The sequence below is a fragment of the Pongo pygmaeus genome, chromosome 5 (genome assembly GCF_028885625.2).
Source record: "Pongo pygmaeus isolate AG05252 chromosome 5, NHGRI_mPonPyg2-v2.0_pri, whole genome shotgun sequence".
In the NCBI taxonomy this organism is placed as follows: Eukaryota; Metazoa; Chordata; class Mammalia; order Primates; family Hominidae; genus Pongo; species Pongo pygmaeus.
The window spans coordinates 38700476-38726416 of record NC_072378.2 but is presented as its reverse complement, the minus strand read 5'-3'; the positions used below and the strand labels follow the sequence as shown (position 1 = coordinate 38726416).

The 25941-nt window shown below is 39.9% G+C and overlaps 1 protein-coding gene across 7 annotated transcripts in view; it reads left to right on the top strand.

Moving 5' to 3' along the window:
* The window catches only part of BTBD9 (BTB domain containing 9), a 470458-nt gene that overhangs the window by 287280 nt on the left and 157237 nt on the right, over positions 1-25941 (top strand). For all 7 annotated transcript variants that reach the window (XR_010126703.1, XM_054492585.2, XM_054492582.2 and 4 more), the window contains one exon: positions 14569-14678. Coding sequence is in view for 6 of the 7 variants with exons in the window: in XM_054492585.2 (XP_054348560.1) it covers positions 14569-14678 (110 nt within the window). In the remaining variant the exon portion in view is untranslated. The remainder of the gene's footprint in view (positions 1-14568; positions 14679-25941) is intronic.

Sequence of the window (25941 nt, the reverse complement as noted above, 5' to 3'; positions counted from 1 at the left end):
TTAAAAAGATAGGATCTTGTATAGTTTAACTAGTACATTTTTTTTGTCTAACATTTGTAATTTTGCTAGCCTTTCAATGAAAACAGAGGTCCAACAGTTCATGCTGTTTGAGAATTAGGAGAGACCGAGTGATGAAAATCAACAAATCGTGCCACAACCCCCAAAGCTTAACCTTCTCTCCCCACCAAAGAACCTCTTGAGCCGATAGTTTGAACACCTTTCCTAGGAAACCTGCTCATAAATAGAAAAACTGGCTGGTTCAACTTTCCCCCACCTTTCCTTCCTCCTTTTCCCTGCTAATGAGCAGTGAAATGGCCTAATGACTGGGGCCAGAGGGAAGGGAGAGCCTGAGTAATCCACATACTGAATTATCAGCCCCTGTGTAATTGAGTTTTCTTTGGCTTCCTTTTCAGAGTTCAGCATTTTAAAGTTATTGAGGGATGCACTGTTTCTCTAGGCAGTAAGACATTTCTGCCATGATCATTTTGATTCAGTTCTATTGGGCTAGATGACTTGTGCTTCTGACAGGGACTCCAGAAGACAAGCTGGGAGAACTCAGAATGACACAGTTGCCTTTCTGCTGAGAGTCAAGCACAGAATGGCCTTTTCATGCTCTCGTCTGTTAGACTGAAGAGTGTTAGGGCTGAGGAAAGTTTATGTGGCAGGAGCGGCCCTGGAAGAAAAGGAAGGTGCTGTGTAGAATTTGAATGCTGCCCAGTTTCACATAGATCCCGGAATGGGAAATGGCTGTTGGTGGCGTAGGAGGAGCAACTATCCTGGTTTGCCTGAGACTGAGTGGTTTCCTAGGATAGGAGATGTTCAGTGCTAAAACCAGGACAGTTCCAGGCAAACCTGGATAGTTGGCCATCCTGCATGTTTAACTTAACTTTCCTTAGCTTAACAAAAAGGTCACAATCCATTGAAATCATTTATTATTGTCTTTAAATCCTGTCTGACTCATTGAATGACTCAGGAAAGCAAACAAACAAACAGACAAACAAAAAAAACCCAGAGGATTTCTTTGGCCTCCCTGGAGTAAGCAGTAAAATGGAATGGACCCTTGTTGAAAGCTTTCTTCCTACTCACCTGCGTTTTGCTCTCTACTCCTCTGACTTAGAACCCTTGGCCACCCTGCTCCACATACCTATGAGGTATTTATTTGTTTTTCCTTCCCCTCCTGTTTTGCTGCTGTGGCAGTAACTCCATGGATTAAAGAGGACGTACAGTATGTACTTTCTCCTACTTTGGCACTCTGTTCCTGTAGCTCTGCTTAGATGCAGCTGGCTGAGCTGGGGCATCAGGAAGCCTACAGGGGATCCACAGCTGAATCTATCAGGTCTTCCTGAAGCAGCTGTTATCTGAAGCAACTGGGCTGTGCCAACAGAAGCAAAGGGAGGGTGCAGTGTGGATGTGCAGGAAGAACACCAGACAAGCCTGTCTCTGCTTGAGAGGATCTAAATCACCCCATCTGCATGTGGAATATAGTGATTGTTCTGGAGAGAGCGGGAAGGGGAGGAGATGGTGTTTTTCCATAGTTATCAAAATAAACAGAGCAGCCAGTGCTGTGTGTGCAGCTGTTTCAGTGTGAGGATGAGCTGAGTTTATTTTTACTCAGTAGGAATTAACACACCCCCTCTTTCTTTTAGAGAGAGAGAGAGAGACCAGCTAACAAAATTACTCAATGATTTGAATCTTTCTGCAGAATGGTGATAATTTATGGGAATGTCTGGACATATCCTTGTTTGGAATTTAATTAGTGAAAAAACAAGTTCAGAAGATAAAATAGCTAAGTAATCTAAGATAGCCATTTGAAGATCTGGTAGAAGGAATGGGATAAGGAGGGGGATGGAGGAGCAGCAACAAGGTGAAATGTTATTTTAAGACAAGAAGGTATAAAGAGTTGTAGCTCTCAGGCTGAAGATGGGAAAGGCAATGAAGAGAAATGGTTATCGTCTCCTGTATTGTTGTCCTAGTACTAGACAGTCTCAGTGGTTGTACCCAAGTGATAGCAGCCTGGAAAGGCCAAGATCTCAGACTCAGTAAGTCCAGCAAAGACCTCTGCTCAAATTTTTATTTTTACAGGAATAACCAAAGGGATGGGGAGAGTGGAGCAGAGAACCTGAATAATCCATTTTGCTCTTGTGAAAAATAGTTAAGTTTTCAGGTTATGATGGCAGATTCTTACTCCCTTCAGAACACATCAATTCTCACTCCCTTCAGAATAAAACTCCACTAAAATAACAGTAAAGAGATTTCCTTTTAGGTGTAAACCCACAAGGATAAAGAAAATGGGAAGAGGAGGCAAAGATGTGGAAGAGAAAGATGTAAGGCAGATGAACAAGTGGTAAATGACTTAACACGACCCCAACAAACTGATTCCTAAGCTATTGAATTCTCAAAGGCTTAGGAATTAAAGGCACCAGGTACCTCTGAAACTGTGATGAATGAAGTGGGTAGGGAAGGGCTACTGTGAGGAAGACTGGTTAACTACATGTTTATGAAACAATCAAGAGCTCTAGATCCTCTCCCCTATTTCATAGAACTCTGACCGTTTCTCCCTCATCCTGATGGAAAATTGGAAATTTATTCTCTGAGGTGGATAAAACAGTGTCTCTAAAACAGGAGAGACAACGTGCACAATTGAGAAAGGTCATACCATAGGAGGATTCAGTGGTCATTTGTTGAGACCCTACCTCTCAGTAACTCAGTAACACCGCCAACACAGATAACCACCCTCCCCAGCACCCCCATCCACAAACACATTCTTCTATCCTGTTTCACCACTTAGCTTCTAGAACTCTGGTAGTCAGGCCCATGTCTTCCATGCAAGGGTTAGAAACATCTTCCTAGGATAATCTGACCATCTTGAGAGGGAAGAGCTAAAGAATCTAAAAGTAGAGTTTTCCTAACAGTGAACCCATTTAGGTAATCCTAACATGAAGCTAAAAGTCTTTGAGCCTCACTATATTCTTAGAATCTTTATTGCATTTCTAGTTTCCCTCCTGACAACCAGACATGTGAGGAAACTAATATGAAACAAAAACACCAAATAGAGGGAACCTATATAAGGATATGGAAACTTTAAAAAAAATGTTGCTATCTTTAAAGAGATTGAGGTACAGATGGCAACCCTAGACCAAAAAGAAAGGAGCATTTAGAGAATAAGAAGTACACTTGGAAATTTAAAATATTAAAGCAAAAATGGAAAACTCAGGAGGCATCATAGCTGATAAAGTTGAGGAACTCTCCCACAAAGTAGAACAAGATGACAAAAATATGGCAAATAGAGAAAATGTTAAAATGCAGGACAAGATGAGGAAGTCCAATATTGAAAACTAAGAGTTTAATAAAGAAAAATTGGAAAAAATCCAGGGGAATAAATTAATAACAGTAATTCAAGAAAATTTGCTAAAATTGAAAACATGGGTTTCAAAATTGCAAGGGCCTTCTGAGTGCTCAGCCCACTGGAAGAAAATAGACTCACAGCAAGTCATATCATCATTGTCATGAAATTTCAGAATATAAGGGATGTAGAGAAAATCTACATGCTCCCAGAGCAGGACATGGTTTTTTTAAAAAAAAAAAAAAAAAAAAAGACAAAAGGAAGAAAATAACCTGATCCGGTATCATAGTGGCTTCTCAAAAGCAAAACTAGAAGCTTCACAGGCAGTAAAACGATACATTCAGAGTCCTGAAGGAAATCTATTTCCAACTTGAGATTCTGTACCCAGCCAAACAACCAATCGTATACGAAGGTGGACTAAGGATAATGTTCAGACCACGTCTTAAAAATTTTATCTCCTTGAAACCATTGCTCAGGAAACTGTTTGTAAATGTACTCCACCAAAATGAGAGAAGAGACCAAGAAAGAAGAAAGTGTGAGATACAGTGTGCAGGCTGTTTAACACAGGAGAGAGATGAAAGAATCCCTACAGTGATGGTGAAGGTAGATCCCAGGATGATAGCTTGCTTGATAGTGAAACCAGCTTTGTTTTGTTTTAATGAAGAGGCCAAGCAGCACAGCAGTAGCAGCGACTATTAGTAATATGATAGAATCTTCTTGCATATTAAAAAAAGTCCTCTCTTACAAAGTACACAGTTTACTTTCTGTTCATTCCACTCATTAAGTTTTTCTTTTTCTGAATTTCTGAAACAAGTGTGAAGATTGACATTTCTTTCTGATCACTGGATTAGCACTAATGCTGTACCAGCAGAGTCTAGGTCATGAATGGTTGAACTGTCAAGAAGCTTTGGGGAGGGGAAAAAACAGCCTTTCCAAACTACTGCCCCTCCCAACCTGCTTGCTAATCCACCAGAAATATGGATTGGAGACAGGCTTCAAAATTGAACTTCAACAGTGCATAGGACTCCTAACACATAAAGTGTACATATGGGGAAATGTCTTTTTAAATGATTGGGCAGACTGTCAGGTTTGAATCCCATGTCTGCTCAGCCCCTACTATAAGCAGACTCTGTAGACCACCAAATAGTGCCACTTGGAGTGTCTTGCTATTTTGGTTTCTGTTTTGCTTGCATTAAAGTTCTAACACATTGACAGATTTCAGCAGCAAAATCTCTTATACTAGTAATGCTGAAATTAGTAATCCTTCATGCGATTTGGAAACTGGAGTATAGGCTTCCACAGTGAAATTGGTCATGCACTTCCAGCTTTAACAGTCCCTGAGATAGTGTATTATACATATCCATACTAATTTTGGCACTTAACACAAAAATACTTGTGTGTGTCTCCTCTCTCTCTCTCTCTTTCTGTCTCTCTCTCTTTCTCTCCTGTTATTGTTTGCATTTCTGTGCTGTGGTGAGCATTTTCCTCAAGTTTTCTGCAGTATTATTTTTATTTACTTTGACTATTCTGGTTCTTTTTGGTAGCTTTATGCATAAGTTTATTGATGCTCAAATTGCATGCTAAGTAAATCTTTGGATTTTTTTTCTTTAATGATCCTTTCACTAAGTAGAGGTTCAGAATTTCCCGAGGGGAAAAGGAGGGTCCTTGAAATTTTCTGTGAACATTGAAGCAGTCTAGGGATACTATGTGGCATAGGTGGGACTTCAATGCATTGGGCTTGTTTTCTATAAATACATTTCAGGTAGTTCTCTGAGAAGCAATTGCCTGGAACACATGTTTCTTTACATAGCTTGTAGAGAATACAGAGGCTTCAAGGGCCATATGTTCTGTCAAGCTTTGAAATCTCTAGCCTGAAGCTGAACCCATAGTATTATCATATATAACAATACTGTATACATTAGATATATTCATTAGATATATTATATATATGAACATATAACACAGCTGGTTGTATGAGTGTACGGAGTATGGGTTTTCCATGAAAAGAAATAATGCCTGCAGATGCTGTTTGTACAATATGCAGAAGTGATTAGCTTTTATTTTAATTCCAGTGCTAGTTTCTCAGGAGTCTAGAGTAAGGATTTGTGATTTCCTCACTCCCTGTGCTCTCTTTATCACTCTCTTGGTTTTGATGCTTAGTTTTCACTTCTGTTTTTTAAGCCATCTTGGGCAATTCCTGTTCTGATTTCTCAGGGTATATAATGTTTACATTTTTAGAAGGATTCTTAGATTTTTCTTTGGGGAGAGACTAATTCTTTTTCCTTCTTTTGCCTCTCTTCCTCCTCTATTTAACTCTCTACTCTAAAAGAAAAAAAAGGAGAAAAACAGATTCTTCCAAACCTTAAACTTTTAAGGTACAATTAATGGCATATGCCCACCCTAGTCTTAGGTTAAAAAAAGGAGAAACTTTCCTTGCCCTGACACTAAGTAGCAGGCAGGTTACAGGTCATAGTCACCAAATGAGTTCTTATAGATTCATAGGGAAACTAACAAATTTAATTTTGTTCTGCTTTTTCTCTAGTTCACAATTCCATTAGAATCATTTGTCTACATTCGTGGAAATGCATAGCTTATTGGATAAACTGGAAAAGATAATGCAGACATTTTGAAGATAAAACTAGTGAAATTCTCTCCCCCACCCCCAGCATCTTGGGCTAGGGGAAAAGTTAATGAAAAAATGCAAATGTTGAATTTTTGGTAAATTAGTTCTATTTCTTAAAGTATACTTCTTCTTGGTTTCAAATGTTTTATTGAGTAACGAAATTGGTTAAAATTATTCCCATATGGGAATTTGTTCACATTAGCACATAACAGAGACGGAGAAGGGGTTGGTTTGTTCGTATTCGTTTTTCTCTTTCTCCCTTGCTCCTCTCTTTCTCTATCCCCCTCCCTTTTTTCTCCCTCGTCTCTCTTCTTCCCCTCTCCCTTATTCATTTTTCATTTTATATACTCCACGTCTCATTTTTTCTCTCTATAATCCCTTGAAAATTACAATCTGAAAAAAATGGAAAGAATAAAAAGAAAACTAAACCATGAAATAAGCAAGACATTGCTTGAAATTCAAATCAGTTCCTCTTTCCAGATGCTAAGAAGCCTATTTAATTAGATTTTTGCCTGTATCCTGCTAAATAGCTATAATAGGTGTACTATGTCTACACCTCAGACTCATTTACTTTATAGCCATGTTCTTAGACAGAGCTAGTTGTACTTTCCCATTTGACTCTTCTTTTATTCCAGAAGGTAGAAGTTTTATGTCTGTTTATCCTTCTAATTTAGCAACTTTGTCTATAAAGTTCAGTGCTAAATAGATCACCTATCAATCATTGGATAATAATTTGATTTTTTAATTTGTTGTTATTTCAACTTTAAATGTAAGATCTGTGAGGGAAGGATTTTATCTGTATTATTCAGTCCCATATCCCAGCACCCAGTAGCAATAGCTACCACATAGTAAGTGCTCAGTTAATATTTGTTGGATGAATCAGTGATCATGAGTTGGGAAGAGTGGATAGGAAGAGAATTAATTCTCCTTTAGCTATGTTTGTTTTATTTTGGTCTTTGAAGCAAGAGTAGTTCCTGGGAGGACTTTTAATATTCATGTTGCTAAATTCAGTGTTTCAAGATTAAGCTACCATATGTGAATAGGTAATAAGCTCTTATGTCCTTCTCTCTACCACTACTACACATGTGGAGCCTGGGATTGAGAAAAATTAAGGAACTTACCCCATTTGTATTATCTAATGCATTATGAAGCTCTGACTAGAACCTAGGCCTTTCTTTTGATTCAGTTCTGTCAAGTCATATAGTTTGATATGTTTTCATCTTGCTTTCCAAACTGTATTATAAACTTGTCCAGATCAAGGCTTATGTCTGATCAAGGCTTCTGGCCGATTCCTCATAGGGCTTAGCATTATTTAGTAGGCTTTTTTCTTCTTTTCTTTTCAGACAGAGTTTCACTTTGTCACCCAGGCTGGAGTGCAGTAGTATGATCATGGCTCACTACAGCCTCAACCTCCTGGGCTTAATTGATCCTCCCACCTCAGTCTCCCGAGTAGCTGGAACTACAGGCGTGCACCACCATGCCTGGCTAGTTTCTAAATTTTTAGTAGAAACAGGGTTCCCCTCTGTTGCCCAGGCTGGTCTTGAACTCCTAGGCTCAAGTGATCCTCCCACCTTGGCCTCCTAAAGTGCTAGGATGACAGACATGAGCTACAGCGCCTGACCCCTAGTAGATTTTTATTAAATCTTGATACTAGCAGATTTACCCAGTATACCTTAAAGGCTATCGTATGGTATATTTGCAGGCAAAAAAAGTACATGAATTAAATACATTTGAGATCTTATGTCATTTTTATATGATTTATGTAAATATTATAATCATTTTTGTGATATTCAAAATATAATTTCATACACTGAAGGCACATCAGGCACATCATGGCAGGTTTTAGATTGTGCATATTTGGTGAACAGGAAAAGCCTACTGTTCAAAATTCACTTTTCTCCCAAATAAAAAACAACAATTACGGCTGGGGCGGTGGCTCACGCCTGTAATCCCAGCACTTTGGGAGGCCGAGGCGGGCAGATCACGAAGTCAGGAGATCGAGAACATACTGGCTAACATGGTGAAAACCCGTCTCTACTAAAAATCAAAAAATTAGCTGGGCGTGGTGGCAGGTGCCTGTAGTCCCAGCTACTCGGGAGGCTGAGGCGGGAAAATGGCGTGAACCCAGAAGGCGGAGCTTGCAGTGAGCTGAGACCACAGAGTGAGACTCCATCTCAAAAAAAAAAACCAATTAAATATTTGTCTTTAGTATTGGAATGGCGTTGTGTATTAGTAATTATTTCTACCCATCTCATCCCTTCCATATAATTGATTCTATATAGTATGAGTTTTCTCTCAAAAACAAGACTTCCTGTTTTGTTTGCCCTTCAGGTTGAATAGTGGAGGTGCCAGGACATGATAGCTCCCTTTGCAGGGCAAATGGTCAGATAGTGTCAGGCTGCTCTCTGAGACAGTAGCCTCTGCTTAGCCCTGTGTGCAGTGTTTAACCTTTCAATAATCCTTCCTCTCCCAAACAAGCAAATGCTGCTGGGCCCCTTTGCTGAAGTCAGTACAAGAGAATCTATAGCTCCACAGACCAGCCAGAGGGAAGGTTTTCTAAGAGTAACAAATCTTTTTTTGCAACATGCTTTTTCTAGAAGCTTTTTGTCATTCTGGCAGTAAACTTGTTTTCCACTTGCTGCCTTAGCAACAAGACCTGAAGTCACACCCCCTCCAGTCAGTGGCTTGATTATAAGAGCACTAACATTATACACAGAATTAGAAGAAAATTTTACACTGGGGAAACCCACAGACATTACCTGCTTCTTGGGTTAGAGAATTATTTGTGTATATTCTTAGTATCTCCTTAAAGGAAAAGGTCAAATAGGAATCTTGGAAATGGTGCATCTAAATCTTGGGTGATCTCAAATCTCTAGTGAATGCTGTAGCTTAAGTTCTTGTTAGGTGCCTGCCTCTGGCCACAACAAAGAACAGTGTTTCTCCGCAGAGTCCTCTATGGTTACTGAAGGAAGAGCCAAAATGTTAAGGTTCCCTTCTTTTGTACCAATCTCAGGCTAACTCTAGTTTTCAAGATTCTTTGTTTAACCCAAGAATATAAAGTTCAATTTGAGAATAAATATTTGTTTACCAAAGAAAAGAATTCAGATGGATTTTAGCTTTAGTTAATCCCTTGAGAACTCATTTAAACATTTCTTACCAAATTCAATTTTATGTTGTAATAAAATGTGCTCAGTACAGAAGTTAGGTGATCACATAACTAAGGCAAAGGTTAAGGATTAACTGTAACCACAGGTAGGCTTGTGCTCCACTAGAACTGAAGACTGCGGAATACCACGGGTTTAAAGTTGGAATGCAGAAGTTGCTGTTTTTCTATATTTTCTTTAGTATGTTAAAGATGTACTGTATGTGCCTTAGAAATTAAATCTGGTAGCATCCTCATAAGCAATGACGGAAAGCTAGATTAAGAAAAGGAACTCGTACCTTCCCAGAACAGGCAGAGAATGCTGTGAAATCTCCAAAGCAAAATTTCTTTAGGTCATAGTACTATGCTGTCTCTCTATAAAGAAATGCATTTTTCTTAACAAATTCAAATTCCTAACTTCCAGGGCTTACAAAAAAAGAACCACGTCACTGGGTATGGTTAGTTGGACCACGTGGCCCTGAGCAGTCTCCCTGGATTTCACATTCTCTGCCAAGATGGGATCCTGGGTTGGAGGAAGGGAGCAGATACTTTAAACTTTAAACCCAGATATGGGCAAAAGATTGTTCCCTTGCTTCCTCGTGCTTAGCTAAGACAGGTCAAGAACATTTTTTAAAGGCTAGAGGATTAAAGCGAGAAGCGCCATAGAGCCAGGAAATCTACATTCTGAATGTGGCTTGCTTTCTATGGCCCATAGCCCCCAAACTGTGGTGCCCTAAGAGGAAGGACAAGCCCCTCCCTGTGTTCCTGAAGTCTTCTCCTTGGCCTGCCTCTCATAGATGCACCATTTTAACATCTAAAGTCAGTAATACAGTAATCCCCTCCTTATCCTCAGGGGATAAATTTTAAGACCTTCAGTGGATGCCTGAAACTATGCGTGGTACTGAACTGTATATATACTGTATGTTTTCCTATGCATACATACCTATGGTAAAGTTTAATTTATAAATTAAGCACCGTGAGAGATTAACAACAATAACTAATAATAAAATAGAACAATTATAACAATATACTGTGAAAAGTTATGGGAATGCAGTCTCTCTCCCTCTCACTGTCTCCAAATATTATACTGTAGTGCAGATAACTGAAACTATAGAAAGCAAAACCACAGATAAGGGGGGACTAACTACTGTACTCTCAAAGACAATCAGCATTCTCAGAGTCCTAACCAAGAAATGCTGCATCCTATAATCTACTCTTTGAATTTCTGTTTAATGATATCCTACTCTGCCAAGCACTGCATTCGATATTTTCAATACTTGTCTCATTTAAATACCCTGTAAAGTTCATGTTATTGACCTCATTTTCTAGAGGAGGAAACTAAGTTTTAAAAAAAAATTTGGGGGTCAGGTGCGGTGGCTCACACCTGTAATCACAGCACTTTGGAAGGCTGAGGCAGATGGATCATTTCAGCCCAGAAGTTTGAGACCAATGTGGGCAACATCTCTACAAAAAAATTAGCTAGGCATGGTGGTGCACACCTGTAGTCCCAGCTACTTGGGAGGCTGAGGTGAGAGAATCACTTAAGCCCAGAAGTCGAGGCTACAGTGAGGCATGATCGTGCCACTGCACTTCAGTCTGGGCAACAGAATGAGACCCTGTCTCAAAAAATATGTGTATATTTTATTTTTTTCCCTTAAGTGACACACTTAATTAAGTGATGGAGCTGGGCAACAAACCTGATTCTGTTGGATGCTAAAAGCCACATTGTGTCAAAACTCTGTAGTGCCTTTCAGTTTTAGAGTGCCGTCCTTGGAGGGTTTCAGTTTTATTTTATTAAAGAAGACAGAATCTCATTCACCCATAATCTTATAGCTCCTAGAAAATTTCTGTATTGAAACATTCTGTACTGAACTATGTTCAGTATCCAGTCTTTGTCAGCTACTTGAAGACAGCTAACATAGGGAAGGGAGGGGAATATTGGAAACAGACTGTTACACTATGGCTCACGTGGACAGTGTTCATCCTCATCAGAAATGGCCAATCTGTTGCATATCTGCCTTCCTCTGCACTGTTTAAGTTTTAATTATCTTCCAACTGTCTGAGCTGCTGTTGAGGACCTCAGCAAGAACAAAGGATATCTGTTCTATTTTTCAGCAGTTCTCCTCTCTACACACTGATGAAGTCACTAGCTGCCACTGCCCTTATGATCTGGTTAAATCAGAGTCTGACTTGTGCTGAAAAGGCAAAAAAATAAATCTTAAACTTTACCTATATTCAGGATTTCTTGTGACAGAGAAAATGTGATACCTACTTCTCCCGTTTTGGTGTTATGACCGAGAACCAAGTTTTGTTTTGTTTTTCAGAAAAAGCAAAAAGAGAGAGGACTCTCCCATTCCTATCCCTTGGATTTTTCAATAACTTGGGTAGTAACAACTTCTTTTATCTGGGGCTGCTCCACCGTGAGCCCCATTAAAGAAATATGCTCATTATCAAGGATGGTACCTGTGCTGCCTCCTCCCCCTTTCAGTCATTGCTCATGGAGCAAGTCACTACTCCTGTGCTGGACAGGGCCTTTTTTGTTGTTGTGGTTTGTTTTGAGACAGAATCTCACTCTGTCACCCAGGCTGGAGCACAGTGGCACGATCTCAGCTCACTGCAACCTCTGCCTCCCAGTTTCAAGCGATTCTCCTGCCTCAGCCACCCAAGTAGCTGGGATTACAGGCACGTGCCACCACGCCTGGCTAATTTTTGTATTTTTAGTAGAGACGGGGTTTCACCGTGTTAGCCAGGATGGTCTTGAACTCCTGACCTCAAGTGATCCACCCACCCAGGCCTCCCAATGTGCTGGGATTACAGGGCCACCATGCCTGGCCCTGAATTCTTAATGTAGAGCTTCAGGCTGCTCCTACCAGTCATTGATGTTGGGCCATTAGTTGAAGCCTTTTGCCATTTCTAGGCTAGATCTTTATATGAGGAAAGTCCAGGATATTTACAACTTTTTGCTTGAGAAAAAGGAGCTTGGCTTCTTTCTTTTGATGTCACATTTTTTAAAATGTGTGTTTGAGTCGGGACTTTATGCCATTTTTGCAAATTATGCTACAATTTTTTTTCTAGAGACTTAGAAAGCGTTGTAGAACTAGAATAATTAAACTTGTTATGAGCATTACATATAACAGGCTGATCAAAAGGTGTGATATATAATGGTGAATTGCTAATTTGACTTCAGGATTATGCAGCAGAGATAACATTATCTTCATTTACACAGAACTTTTTATCTGGAGGCATCTCTCAATGCTTTTCCCACCATATATATTATTTTGTTTGTGATCACAAATACTATCATAAGGGTATAAAATGTATTCCAGTATAACTTTTTCTTCTCAGTTGCTTATAACTGCGGGGCAAAGGAGGGGAGGGTTGCACATTTTCTCACATTCCTAATGTTTGCACTGGGTAAAATTTGGGAAATTAGTTATCTAAACTTGGAAAACCTGATTCCATATAGTGTTTTAAAAGAAAGAACAGGAGGGAAGGAAGGTTATTGCATCCCTTAGGTCAGCCTGGAATATATTAACCTTAAGAACCACCATTGGGAAAAGGCCCTGTTAGTCACTTCCTGGCTCTTCTGTGCACAGGAGGAGAGCTGTCTCTCCTTTGGTAGAGACTTGAGCTAGAGAACAGCGAAATGATCTGATCAAATTCCACTAAACCACATTCCCTCTATTCCCTCCAAGGTTGCAGACAGCAGCACTCAGGCTGACACAGCCATATGTAGTTGAAAATGCTATGCTGGTTGAGTTCCTGTGGGTTTAAGGAAATGGACAAAATTAGATTCAGGCCAAGGTGCCAGAATTAATACACCCCTTCCCTTCCAGAAAGCACCAGGGAGATTGTCACTGCCAAAGTGAAGGACAATATAATCTTTACTACCCAGACCAGAAGAACTTATGTTGAATGAACCTACCCACCCACCCAAACCCAGTAAAATCAATACCTTCTGTCTGCCTTGAGGGCTCGAAGGAACAGATTAGGGCCAAATTCCTGCTTAACCAGTGGGCTCTGGTACATGTAGCAGTTGCCCTGATTCTCAACACGGGAAGAGTGGTGTCTCCTTGCAGTAGGTGTGAGCAACACTGGACAGTCAGTTCAGGACATAGCATTAATATTGGTTATAAAGATGAGTGATCAGCTTATGTCAAGGAGCAGATGGCTAAATGAGGTGCACAGGGAATGCCGTGAGAGTCAAGCTTGAAGATCAGGAGGGAAAATAGCCCATGATATAAAAACCCCAAATATAGTCTCCTTAATGTGAATTTTCTAAATCAGCATTTACATTATACAGTTAACTTGGACTGGTGAGAAATGTAAGGAAATTACCAAATTAGTGAATAGCGATTAACTCAGAAGTAAAATTATATCATCTAAATTGAAGGTTGTTTTACACAGCAGAGGGGAGGAGATTACTAAAACCTTGTCCAGTCTGTCATATCCTAATTGAAATCTGTTCATTTAATATACCCCATCTTTCAGAGTGCATAGTTCATAATCTGGGAGGCGTTATCAGTTAATCTAGTTATTTTTCCTGGCTCTTCCTTTGAATTCCAGTAAGACGGTGTGTGGCACATCCCTCATGGAATTGTGTGACACTCAGAAGAATGAGTTTGTTCATTAACCTGTGAACTGTCAGGTCCCTTTGGAGAGTGAAGAGAGCAAGTTGCTCCAAGGTTAATGCTTGTTTGTCGGAGATGAAGTCTCCAGGGAGTTAAAGAGGATGAACAGGCCAAGATGCTCAAGGGCTGCCCAGTGAAACTCTGCACTGTGTGCAGGTGCCAGATTCATGTGGCCAGGAGGGAGGCTGCAGAGCAGGCTGGGCCATCTCTGCAGATCGCTTCCTCTGGTCAGGAGACTTCCCAGCAGTCAAGTGGGGGGCTGGCGTAAGTATATAAGGTTAACTTCCTAACAAAGATTCAGGAGCAGTATTAAAATAAAAGAAACTGTGAGTAGTTTTCAGTAGTTTCTGGATTTTTTCTTTTAAACAAGAAAGCAATATTGATTTCATGCATTCATCTCCAATGGATGAAATCTTCCATTGAGCTGGAAAGCATTTGCTTGTGCACATGTGCTCCAGCACATTCCTAACCACAAGGCAAGAGCAGAAGCTATTTGTTATTCTCCGGTATAAATGTCTTATGGTCATGTACCTGACTGACATTCAAGGGTTGAACTGAATAGTACCTGGTTTGGTTTTCTGGGTAAATCAAATCTAAGTTCTCCTTAATTCTGCAAAATGACATGCCCCTTATTTTGCTGTAATTCTTCTAGGTTCAATTGGAGCTACCCATAAGGAGCAGATATAGGGTCTGGAGTCAAGCTCAGAGTCTCCTTTGGTCTATATCCTGGTGCACTATATGTTTAAGTGACGTGTCTTACTCTGTTATCCTTGGATTGGTTGTGGTGGGAGCTCATTTTCAACACATTTTCTTTTCTTTTTACCGTCAGGTATATCCGAATTGTTGGGACTCACAACACAGTGAACAAGATTTTTCACATTGTGGCTTTTGAATGTATGTTTACAAACAAAACCTTCACTCTTGAGAAGGGGCTGATAGGTAAGTATTACAGTTACATTTTTGTATATATATTTAGATATTTTATCTTCAAATACTTTGTTACTCTTAACGTATCTTAATCAGTTCTAAGGACTCTGGTTGATTTAAATGCCTTATTGCTAGGTGACATAGGGAATGGCTTACATTTTTTAGAAGTATTCAATATAGTAATTCCAATGAACTTAAAAGAATGAATGTAAACATTGTACTAGTGCTTAAGAATTGAAAATATTTTAGTAATTCATTCAGATTTGCTATGTAGGGAATGTTTGTGATAGTCAGGTGAAGCCCCTCACACCAAGGGATTTAATGACAGGTGAGTTTGAAGAGAAGTCTGTATGATATTGATTGGATGTTCAGACTTTCCATGGCTGTGCAGGTATTTTGGCCTTTGATTGGATATGAGTGGTATGCTTAGCTGTGGAGGTATCTTCTTTTCATGGATATATGAATTCATATTTGCCCGAAGTAGCCTCAAGAAAGTTCAACTCACGAAAGTGCTTCCATATAATTTAAATAAGACCAAAGTGACTGAATTGTCACTTTTGAATTGTCATTGCAAAAGTCAAGTTATTGGGTGGGAAATACTGCCTGACTGATATTTGGAAAGAGGATTTTAAATTTTAGTGTAATTGTTTGCTTGGTTGTTTTCTGTCTTGTTTGTTTTTATTTTCAGTAATGGGTAGTCTGGGCATTGTGCACAGTCCATCCCAGGTCTTGACATTCTAGATACCATGAGTGGCTTTGCCCATCCAGACTGTTTATTCTGCTATTTTCCCCCCATGCCCATAGGTTTTCACTCACCTGCTGCAAAGATCATGCTTAGATCAATTAGCTCCTTGATTCTGTCCCTTTATTGCAGTTTGCTTTGAGAAGGGACTTCATATGTTCCGGTGCGGGGATAAGATGACCCTGCCTTGTGGTCTAAAATAGAATTCTGTACCTTTACAAAGGTACTCATGTCTCCTCTCTTTCCCAAGTTTTGTTCATGTTGGCACACATGTCCATACTGACCTAAAAGCATGGGAATAACTATAATGGGAAAGATGAGTGTAACTTGCAAATGTTTATTAACTCTTTGAATGGTCATAGCCTAAATTTTCCTAACACCTGCTGTGTCTAAAACCTAATCCTTTACTTATGGAGATTTGGGAGAATAATATTAATAAAGTAGCAGGAGTGGAAAGTTTTCCAATATAGAGAGTGTTTAGAGCTCAACTGAAATAGCTGCCTTGGTTTTAATTTTGTTATGAACATAATTTTAACATTAAATATAAATATTAATAATTTGTGTGACTTTTAAGTAATTTGAAAGTTATCAAGTTTGAAGCATTACCTGATATTATTGTTTTTTGATTCTATAGGCTGTACAGAATTGTGGTGATGGAGGGTTGTGGGGAGGGCATTTTTTTCACCTGTTGTCCAGGCTCTTCCATAGACTGTAGGCCTCACCGTATATCTGACTGTGTAGTTAGGAGAGCCCTCAGTGAGAAGGATCTTAGAAACCAAGACCCTTCTTATTTACAAGACGTGTAGCATTTGGCTACTCATTTCAGCTCAGTGCACTGCATTTTGAACATGCTGCAAGGAAGGTACCATCTACATCAATCAGCCCCCTCTTCTTAGGAAGAACAGGTTTGTGGACACTGTAATTATGAAAGAAACAAGCCTATCTGGCATGAAACTCAGGATTGGTTGTAATGAGGGGTGCTGTTGTTGGTATGTGTTTTGTCCAAGTTGAACTAGTCAGCATCATCAGAAGCTATAACAGTCTCAGAGATGTTGGTGATGAAAGAAAATTACAGAGAAACAAGAAGTGTTTTTGGTGTCTGGTTAAACACTCTTCAAGCACTCTTCCATGATGCTCACAAGTTTGACTGCAAAGAACACTGTAATCATCTGCCTGTTATTGTCCCTCAGCCAAATGGGAGCAGTGGTGCAGGTAGGCAGATATGTACATGCGCTTGCCAGAAGACTGCCTGCAGTGGAACCCCCTCTGACACTCCTTGGACCATCCTCACAGCTCAGAGCTGCTCATCCTCGGCAGTGGTATGAGTGGTGAGGAAGTTCAGGGGGATTTCGTTATCCTCTGTCTGACATTGCAGCTCTGCTTACCTTACAGAGGTGTTTAAAACAGTAATCTCCAGCTTTCCATGTTGATTATCTCAGGTGCATTTTAGCAGCACACAGGCCTTGGCCAGTCACCCTACTGGTCCTCGACAGGTCCTCTACGGGGGTACAGGTATGTCAAAATCACCTGGAGTTATTTTTAAATTGCAGATTCTTACTTCTTACACTTTCTTATATCCTGTGAAATATGCACTCCCCTCCTGAGAGTCACTGATATGAACTCCATAATTTCTTGGGGGAAAAAAAGTAAAACTAAGATAATGTCATCATAAGTAATTAGAGTATCAAATCCTACTTTTTTTTTTTTTGAGACAGAGTCTCACTCTGTTGTCCAGGCTGGAGTGCAGTGGCACAATCTTGCCTCACTGCAACCTCCACCTCCTGGATTCAAGCAATTCTCCTGTCTCAGCCTCCAAAGTAGCTGGGACTACAGATGTGGGCCACTACGCCTGACTAATTTTTGTATTTTTAGTTGAGACAGGGTTTCGCCATGTTGGTCAGGCTGGTCTCAAACTCCTGACCTCAGGTGATCCACCTCCCAAACTGCTGGGATTACAGTCGTGAGCCACCACGCCCGGCCCTCAAATCCTACCTTTATGTTTCTAGATTCAGAACATTTTTCTTTCATAGTTCCTGGTCTTCTTTTCATAGTGCAGGCTCCTTTAATTATTCTTCTCTAGGCCTTAAAAATCACTTTTATAATATTTATAATTTTAAAAAGTCAGATTCTAATGTTATTTAAAATATATAATGATGACAGGATATAACATAAGTAAAAATAAGCACACCCACTATATGAGATTTTAGTCTTCTTTTCCCACCAAAGGGGTTCTTTCTTATTTTTATGACTGTGTGTCATGCCTCATGCAGCTTCACTTGTACAGACTCATGGGAGGCTTTGTAGTCCTCGGGTTCATATAGCCACGAGAAGAGGCCCTAGCTCAACCACATTGCCCAGAGCTGGGCCTTTCTCCCACCTTTGCTGCTGCCACTACAGCCTCCTCTCATTTGGTGGCTGCATCTGTATCTTGCTGGAATGTATTCTTTCCTGGGAGAGTCAGCCTGTGATGACTGTCTCCTCTGTGTTAGGAGGCATTTGTAAGAAACCCTAACCTGTCTTACCAGTGAGACATGGAAGAAGTAATTAGAAGAGATGTGACTGCTATTTCATAAATGTTCAACCTCCCAAAGAATGTATTTACTTTGCACTCCACTTTGGTGATACTTGCATAGCATTTGCCAAGTCCTTCTGCTTTTTGTAATGATTTCCAAATCTTCCTTTTAATCTTGTGTTTAAATTCACTTTTTAATGCCCTACTAGTTATCCAAGTAGAGAGAATAGTACCTATCACCCAGCTTTAAAGAATTACCAATTCACAGCTAACCTAGTTTTATCTGTATGTGATCTACTTTGTCCCTATCAGATTATTTTGAAATTAATCTCGGACATTTTATCATTTCACCTATAAATACTTTATTATACACATCTCAAAGTAAGGCCTCCTTATTGTAGCCATAAGCACAATACCATCATACTACCCTAAAATTGAACAGTAATTCCTTAAGAGCATTAAATATGCAGTCAGTGTTCCAATTTCCCTAATTGTTTCAAAGTCTGGAGTGAGAATGTGTTTTTATAGGTTGAGTAAATCAGAACTCAGTTAAGGTCCATATTATGCAAATAGCTGTTGTGATTCTTTAATCTCTTTAAATCTATATGTTCTCTTCTATTTATCTATCTTTGTCTGTTTTTCTCTAATTATTTATTTGTTAAGAAACTAGGCTTTTCTCGTATAGAGTGTCTACCAGTCTGGATTTTGGCCATTGAATTTCCGTGGTGACATTTAGCATGTTTATCTGTTGCGTTTCTTGTAACTTGGTAGTTAGATAGAGTCTTAATCAGATTCAACTGTTATTTTTTGGTAATAATGCTCCATAGGTAGTGTTGTGTGTATCTATCCAGAAGCAGAGAAAACCTCTAGTGGTCTCTCTGTTTTGGATGTTCACATCCACTGATGATTATTTCCTGGATTCATTATTTTGTAATTTTGGATTGCAAATGGTTATTTTCCAAATACGTCATTCCTTCTTCATTTAGTCCCTAGAAAGAGAAAATTTTCCTCAACACTCATTTAGTAACCCTGAGATACAATTTGCTCAGGAAAAGAAGGATAAATGTTACATTCTTCACCAGTTTTCAAAGTAAAGAGGTGGTTCCCTAGCATCCTTCAAGGGTGACAAAGGTTTGTCTGTGGGATTTGTTAGGGGGAGATAAGTACATAATATTTTGAGTTTGTGGGAATAAACATGATTGAAATCTTTTAATCACTTGCAGTTATTAGTAACAATATTCAAATCATTGTATCTTTAGTCTCTTCAAATTGGTTTTTGAGTTCTTTTGATAAGACTTTAGTAGTCCTTGATAGTTCCATGCTTCCTGGCATAACAAGATGTACTAGGTTTATTTTGTACATTTCCTGCCCTTGATCTAGAATCAGCCATTCCTTCATGAAGGCTTGGTACCGTATAGAGGAAAATGACATTTGGAAACCTCAGTGTAGATACCGTAGATGATCTTTGCTACTGTGTTTGCTGCTATTTCTAGATCTTCAGTAGACAGAACTAGGAAATACATGCACATACACTTAATTATTTATATGACATATATTTAGCAGATGAAATATATCATGAGTATATGCTGACACTTCTAATTCAGATTCAGTACTACAAGGTTCTTGTTTAAGCTTTTGATCTTTCTTTCATCTCTTTTTCCTCATAGGTAAAGTCTTGGTTATCCGTGATACAGTGCAATATTCATTTGCTCTATCCCCAGTACATACATAACAGCTATGAACCATATGATTACTGAAAAGAGTTTTAAGATTTTTGTTACTGATTTTTAGGTCCTTCTCCCATCCAAGTACTAACCAGGCCCGACCCTGCTTAGCTTCCGAGATCAGACGAGATCGGGCGCGTTCAGGGTGGTATGGCCGTAGACGATTTTTAGGTCCTTCTATCTCTAGAAATATACAGTAAAATGACTATGTTTTAAAGTCACTTGCAATGATTCTCTGTGTAGTTATGCCACTATTTCATATACAATTAGGTTCATCTGTTCCATTTTGCTTTCGATATTTAGGGATTGCCTTTAAAAAACTTTTGTTTCCTAACCATGTGAAATACTTACATTGTTCTAAAATCAAATCTACAAAAGAGCTATATTCAGAGAAATGAAGCTTCTATTCCTGCCCTCTCTACCTCTGTAAATAATCTCTTTTTTTCCCTCCTTTATTTTGTTGTTGTTGTTATCCTTCCATTTAAAAGTGGGAAAATATATTTATTTCTGAATTTATATTTTGTATCCTCCCAATGTCTTTAAATAATTGGTAGCACACTATATACCATACATATTATATATTTTTTACCTTACCGTGCTCCTTTTTCGTTTATTTTCTTTTTCTTTTTTTTTTTTTTTGAGACAGGGTCTTGCTCTATTGCCCAGGCTGTTCTAGAACTCCTGGGCTCTAGGCATCCTCTTGAGTAGCAAATAGGACTGTAGGCACATACCACCACACTTGGTTTCACCTTGCTTTTCTGTACAACACTTATTTTGGAGCTAGCTATAGAGAAAGATATTATTTGTTTCTTTTTATAGCTGCATGGTCCTCATTAGTATAGATATACCATCGTTTATTTAACTGATGTTAAATAAACAGTTTTCTATTGATGAACCATTTGGGTTGTTTTCAATCTTCCACTACTACAAATAGTGCTATTGCCTTGTGTATAAGTCTTTTCCTATTTTTGCCAATGTATCTTTGGGATAGATTTCTAGAGAAGGGATTGTATGGTCAAAGAGTAAATGCACATAGAATTTTCCTAGATATTGCCAAATTCACTTTCATAGGGATTATAACATTTTTAAATTCTCTCTGGTATTGTATGATAAAGACTGTTTCCCCACAGCCTTGCCAGCAGAGCATGTTGTCAAACTTCTGGACTTTTGCCAGTTCGATAGGTGAGAAATGGTATCTTAGTGCAATTTTAACTGCATTTCTCTTATGAGAGAAATTGAGCATCTTTTCATATGTTTAACGGCCATTTGCATTCCCTTTTTTCTTTTTTAAATGGCTCTTCTCTTCTTATGAGTCTTCTAGATGAATAGAGAATATGCTTTTAGTAAGACTTGGGGGAGCAGTAAATACTTTACACTGAGATTAGAGTGTGGCATTCAGCATTACAGAAGTCTGGTTGTGCTTCCTAAGGTCTCCTGGTTCTCCTGGAAAATAGAAGTTCTCATATGTCCCTCTCCATCCTTGTCCCTGGTTCTACCTCTCTGCTTAAGAGATAATAACTAGGGCATAGAGCTCTAGGTTCAAAATTATGGTTTCTTTAACCCTTTCAAAGAATAGGAATAAGATTCTATTATCAGCTTTAGGCCATTAAAGTGTTACTTTTGTGTCTTACCAGCATGGATCCAGGAAGACTGGTAACTTTTTGTTCTGTACAGTAGACCCCCTTATCTGTGGTTTTGCTTTCCGTGGTTTCATTTACCTGTAGTCAACCGTGGTCCAAAAATATTAAATGGAAAATCCCAGAAATAAACAATTCATAAGTTTTAAACTGCATGCCATTCCTAGTAGCGTGATGAAATCTTGTGCCATCCCACTCTGCTCCACCAGGGTTGTGAATCATCTGTTTGTCCAGTATATCCATGCTGTATATGCTAGCTGCCTGTTACTGTGTAGTGAAAAACATAGCGTATATTGAGTTTGGTACTACATGAAGTTTCAGACATCCACTGGGCATCTTGGAACATATCCCCTGCAGATAAGGGGGGACTACTGGGATTGGATCTAGGGCAACCAAAATCAGCAGCATAAGCACAGGAACTCTGTTGCTGAAGCTGTTGGTACACTTACTATTGCCGCCACCACTGGAACTGTGCTATCTGAACAGAAACACCGGAGTCCATATTCACCTGCTGCTACCTTCAGTACCACCAGAAACAAATAGACAAGAACATGTCTTTTTCCTTTCTCCTATATTTCAATCTCCCACCAGTCTCTTCTGTTGGCAGAACAAAAAAACAGGCTGTTAAGGGGAGTCTGGGAAACCGTAGTTTTCAAAGGTTTAGCCTCTGAGATCCAGTGTATAACAAGGGAAGGAATAGAGCTGAAAGCAAACAGATTCCTGGCACAAAGACAGGAAGACAGACAGTGTAAAGGGGGCTCCTTCCAACAGGAAACTTACCATCTGATTCAAAGTAGCCGGACAGTCACGTTGGCAAGGTATGGAAATAAGTGAAGTGGAGAACAACAGACAAAGGCATAAACAGGTGTGGAGAAAGGTTAAGTATTGATTTGGGCTGAAAAGGAACTGAACATATCTCTTGCCTAGTAAGATAAGGCTTCATGAAGAATGGTATTTTGAGCTAGGCCTTGAAAGATTCCGTAAATATTAAGGAGCATTACAGAAGTGCTAATTTACATAGCAATAATACTGTTTCCCTCAGAGGAGCTGAAGATAGTAAATAGAAATAGGTTGTCTATGGTTACTACTGTAATTTAAAACTATTTTGAGATTGTAACAATATGTTTAGAATGCTGTAAAATTTTTGGGAAAGTAAACAGAGTTGGAAATCTGGGCTGTTAAGGGTTTTTGGCATCCAGTGACCTAGACATATAACACGACTTCTGTGCTTCACAACTGTGTTTAGTAAAGTGAATGTCCTCTGGAGCAGAAACAGAGATTTGGGTGTGAGGAAGTTCAGTAGCAGATGAAGGTGTTAGAATGTGGCAAAGAAGCAAACTTCCTGGCTTGGCAGAGGGACCTTAAAGGCCTTAATGCAGATAGTTTCCTACAATGGCACTAGTGAACTAGTCTGGACCAGGAGGCTGTGCTTTTCCAAGTCCTGTTTCTCTAACCAGATATTAAGGCTGGTTCTGCTTGTCAGTAAAGCTTAACTTCTTTAGCTACTGTAAATTTCTTGGCATTAAGCAGACATTTATTAAGAGGCTGCTGAGTGTATCTTAGACACAGGGGAGAGAAAGACACATGGATGTAGTTTCTGCCTTGAAGGATCTTAAGAGCTAATAGAGAAGAAAGACACTTAAACAGAAGGTGACAACTCAGTAAAATAAGTCATGTATTGGGAAGTTTCAGCAGATGCTGTAGGAACGCTGAACAGGGTCACTAACCAGAGCTGGGGGAATGGTATCAGGAAGACCTCCTAGTGGAGAGTATAAATTGGGTCAGGGATATGGTTTGGTGGTGTCCCCACCCAAATCTCATCTTGAATTGTAGTTCCCATAATCCCACATGTTGTGGGAGGGACCCAGTGGGAGGTAATTGAATCATGGGGGCAGTTACCCCCATGCTGTTCTTGTGATAGTGAGTGAGTTCTCACAAGAGCTAATGGTTTTATAAGGGGACTTTCCCCCTTTGTTTGGCACTTCTCCCTCCTTCTGCCATGTGAAGAAGGTGCCTTTCTTCTCCTTCCGCTTCTGCCATGGTTATAAGTTTCCTGAGGCCTTACCGGCCATGCAGAACTATGAGTCAATTAAACCTGTTTTCTTTACTAAATTACTCAGTCTCGGGTATTTCTTCATAGCAGCATGAGAATGGAATAATACAGTCAGTCCTTAAGGAAGGGAAGAGTGGGGAAACTCAGGGGAGAATCACACAAAATGGTCAGTGTGTGCAAAAGCTTATTTCCGACCCATTCCACAGGCAGAGCCCCTTCTAGTGGACCACCTTGCACCTGATGGAGGAATTGGAGTAGAAGTTACAGTGAGCTGTAGCCTTTCACTTTTCCCTTCTAGGGTTCTCAGCTTAGTATGTGGTCAGTGTGTACGTATGTGTATTAGTCCATTTTCACACTGCTATAGAGAACTACCTGGAGGCCAGGTGCGGTGGCTCACACCTGTAATCCCAGCAGTTTGGGAGGCTGAGGTTTGGTGGATCACCTGAGGTCAGTAGTTTGAGACCAGCCTGGCCAACAGGGTGAAAACCTATCTCTACAAAAAAATACAAAAATTAGCCAGGCGTGGTGGCGGGCACCTGTAATCCCAGCTACTTGGGAGGCTAAGACAGGAGAGTCACTTGAATCCAGAAGGCAAAGGTTGCAGTGAGCCGAGATTATGCCACTGCACTCCAGCCTGGGCAACAGTGTGAGACTCCATCTCAAAAAAATAAATAAATAAATTAGCTGGGCATGGTGGCACACGCCTGTAGTCTCAGCTACTTGGGAGGCTGAGGCAGGAGAATCGCTTGAACCTGAGAGGCAGAGGTTGCAGTGAGTCGAGATCATGCTGCTGCACTCCAGCCTTGGCAACAGAGCAAGACTCCCTCTCAAAAAATAAAAATAAAAATAAAAAAAAGAACTACCTGGAGGCCGGGCACAGTGGCTCACGTCTATAATCTCAGCAGTTTGGGAGGCCAAAGCAGGTGGATTGCTTGAGGCCAGGAGTTCAAGACCAGCCTGGCCAACATGGCAAAACCCTGTCTCTACTAAAAATACAAAAATTAGCCAGGTGTGGTGGTGCACGCCTGTAGCTCCAGCTACTCGGGAGGCTGAGCCATGAGAATCCCTTGAACCCAGGAGGCGGAGGTTGCAGTGAGCTCAGATTGCACTGCTGCACTCCAGTCTGGCCAACAGAGTGAGACTCTGTCTCAAAAAAAAAAAATTAAAATTAAAATAAAATAAAAGAACTACTTGGGACTGGATAATTTATAAAGAAAAGAGGTTTAATTGATTCACAGTTGTGCATGGCTGGGGAGAGGCCTCAGGAAACTTACATTCATGGCAGAAGGCAAAGGAGAAACAAGGCACATCTTACATGGCAGCAGGAGAGAGAAGCAGAGAGCAAGGAAGTGCCACACTTTTAAACCATCAGATATCATGAGAACTCACTCACTATAATGAGAACAGCATGGGGAAATTCCACCCCCATGATCCAGTCACCTCCCACCAGGTACCTCCCTCAACACGTGGGGATTACAATTCAAGATAAGATTTGGGTAGGGACACAAAGCCAAACCATATCAATAGGTATCTTATTATCCTTTCCTTTTTTTTTTTTTTTAAGAATAAAGATTGCCTGGAAAAAAATTTTTACTGCTCTTGTTTTATAGAATTTACTTTATTTTACAGGATTGAATTTTTGGGCTCTACTTATGTATTCCCTTATTATCATAAGGATAGATAGATATAGTAGTATGGATGTGTGTGTTAAGGTAAATGTAAATGTGTACAGCTTGTTTTTGTTTTGTTTTGTTTTATTTTATTTTATTTTATTTTATTTTTGAGATGGAGTCTCGTGTCACCCAGGCTGGAGTGCAGTGGTGCAATCTCAGCTCACTACAACCTCCGCCTCCTGGGTTCAAGTGATTCTCTTGCCTCAGCCTCCCGAGCAGCTGAGATTACAGGTGTGCACCACTACGCCTGGCTAATTTTTGTATTTTTAGTAGAGACAGTTTCACCATATTGGCCAGGCCTGTCTCGAACTCCTGACCACAAGTGATCCTCCCACCTTGGCCTCCCAAAGTGCTGGGATTACAGACATGAGCCACCACACTCAGCTGTTAAATATAAGTTCTAGTTTCAGATAATCTCTGTGTTCACACATATGAGCATATGCTTTTAGAAGCAGCCAGGACATATCTTGAATGCATTGTTGTTTAGAAATGTCTGCCTCCAGATACCCTAACTCATCTCTCTCAAATTTGAAGTTCAACACATCCCTAGAGCAGGAGGCACAGTGCTGCCAGTCTCTTTGTTAAAGCATAGCAAAAGTGACCTTTACTCCAGTTCCCAATAAGTTCCTCATCTGCATCTGAGACCCCCTCAGCCTGGACTTCACTGTCATATCACTATCAGCATTTTGGTCACAACAATTTAACAAGTCTAAGAAGTTCTAAGCCTTCCCTCATCTTCCTGTCTTCTTCTGAGCCCTCCAAGCTGTTCCAACTCTACCCATTACCCAGTTCCAAAGTGGCTTCCACATTTTCAGGTATTGTTGTAGCAATGGCACACTTCTCTGGTACACGTTTTCTGTGTTAGTCCACTTTCACACTGCTGTAAAGACATACCTGAGACTGGGTAATTTATAAAGAAAAGAGGTTTAATTGG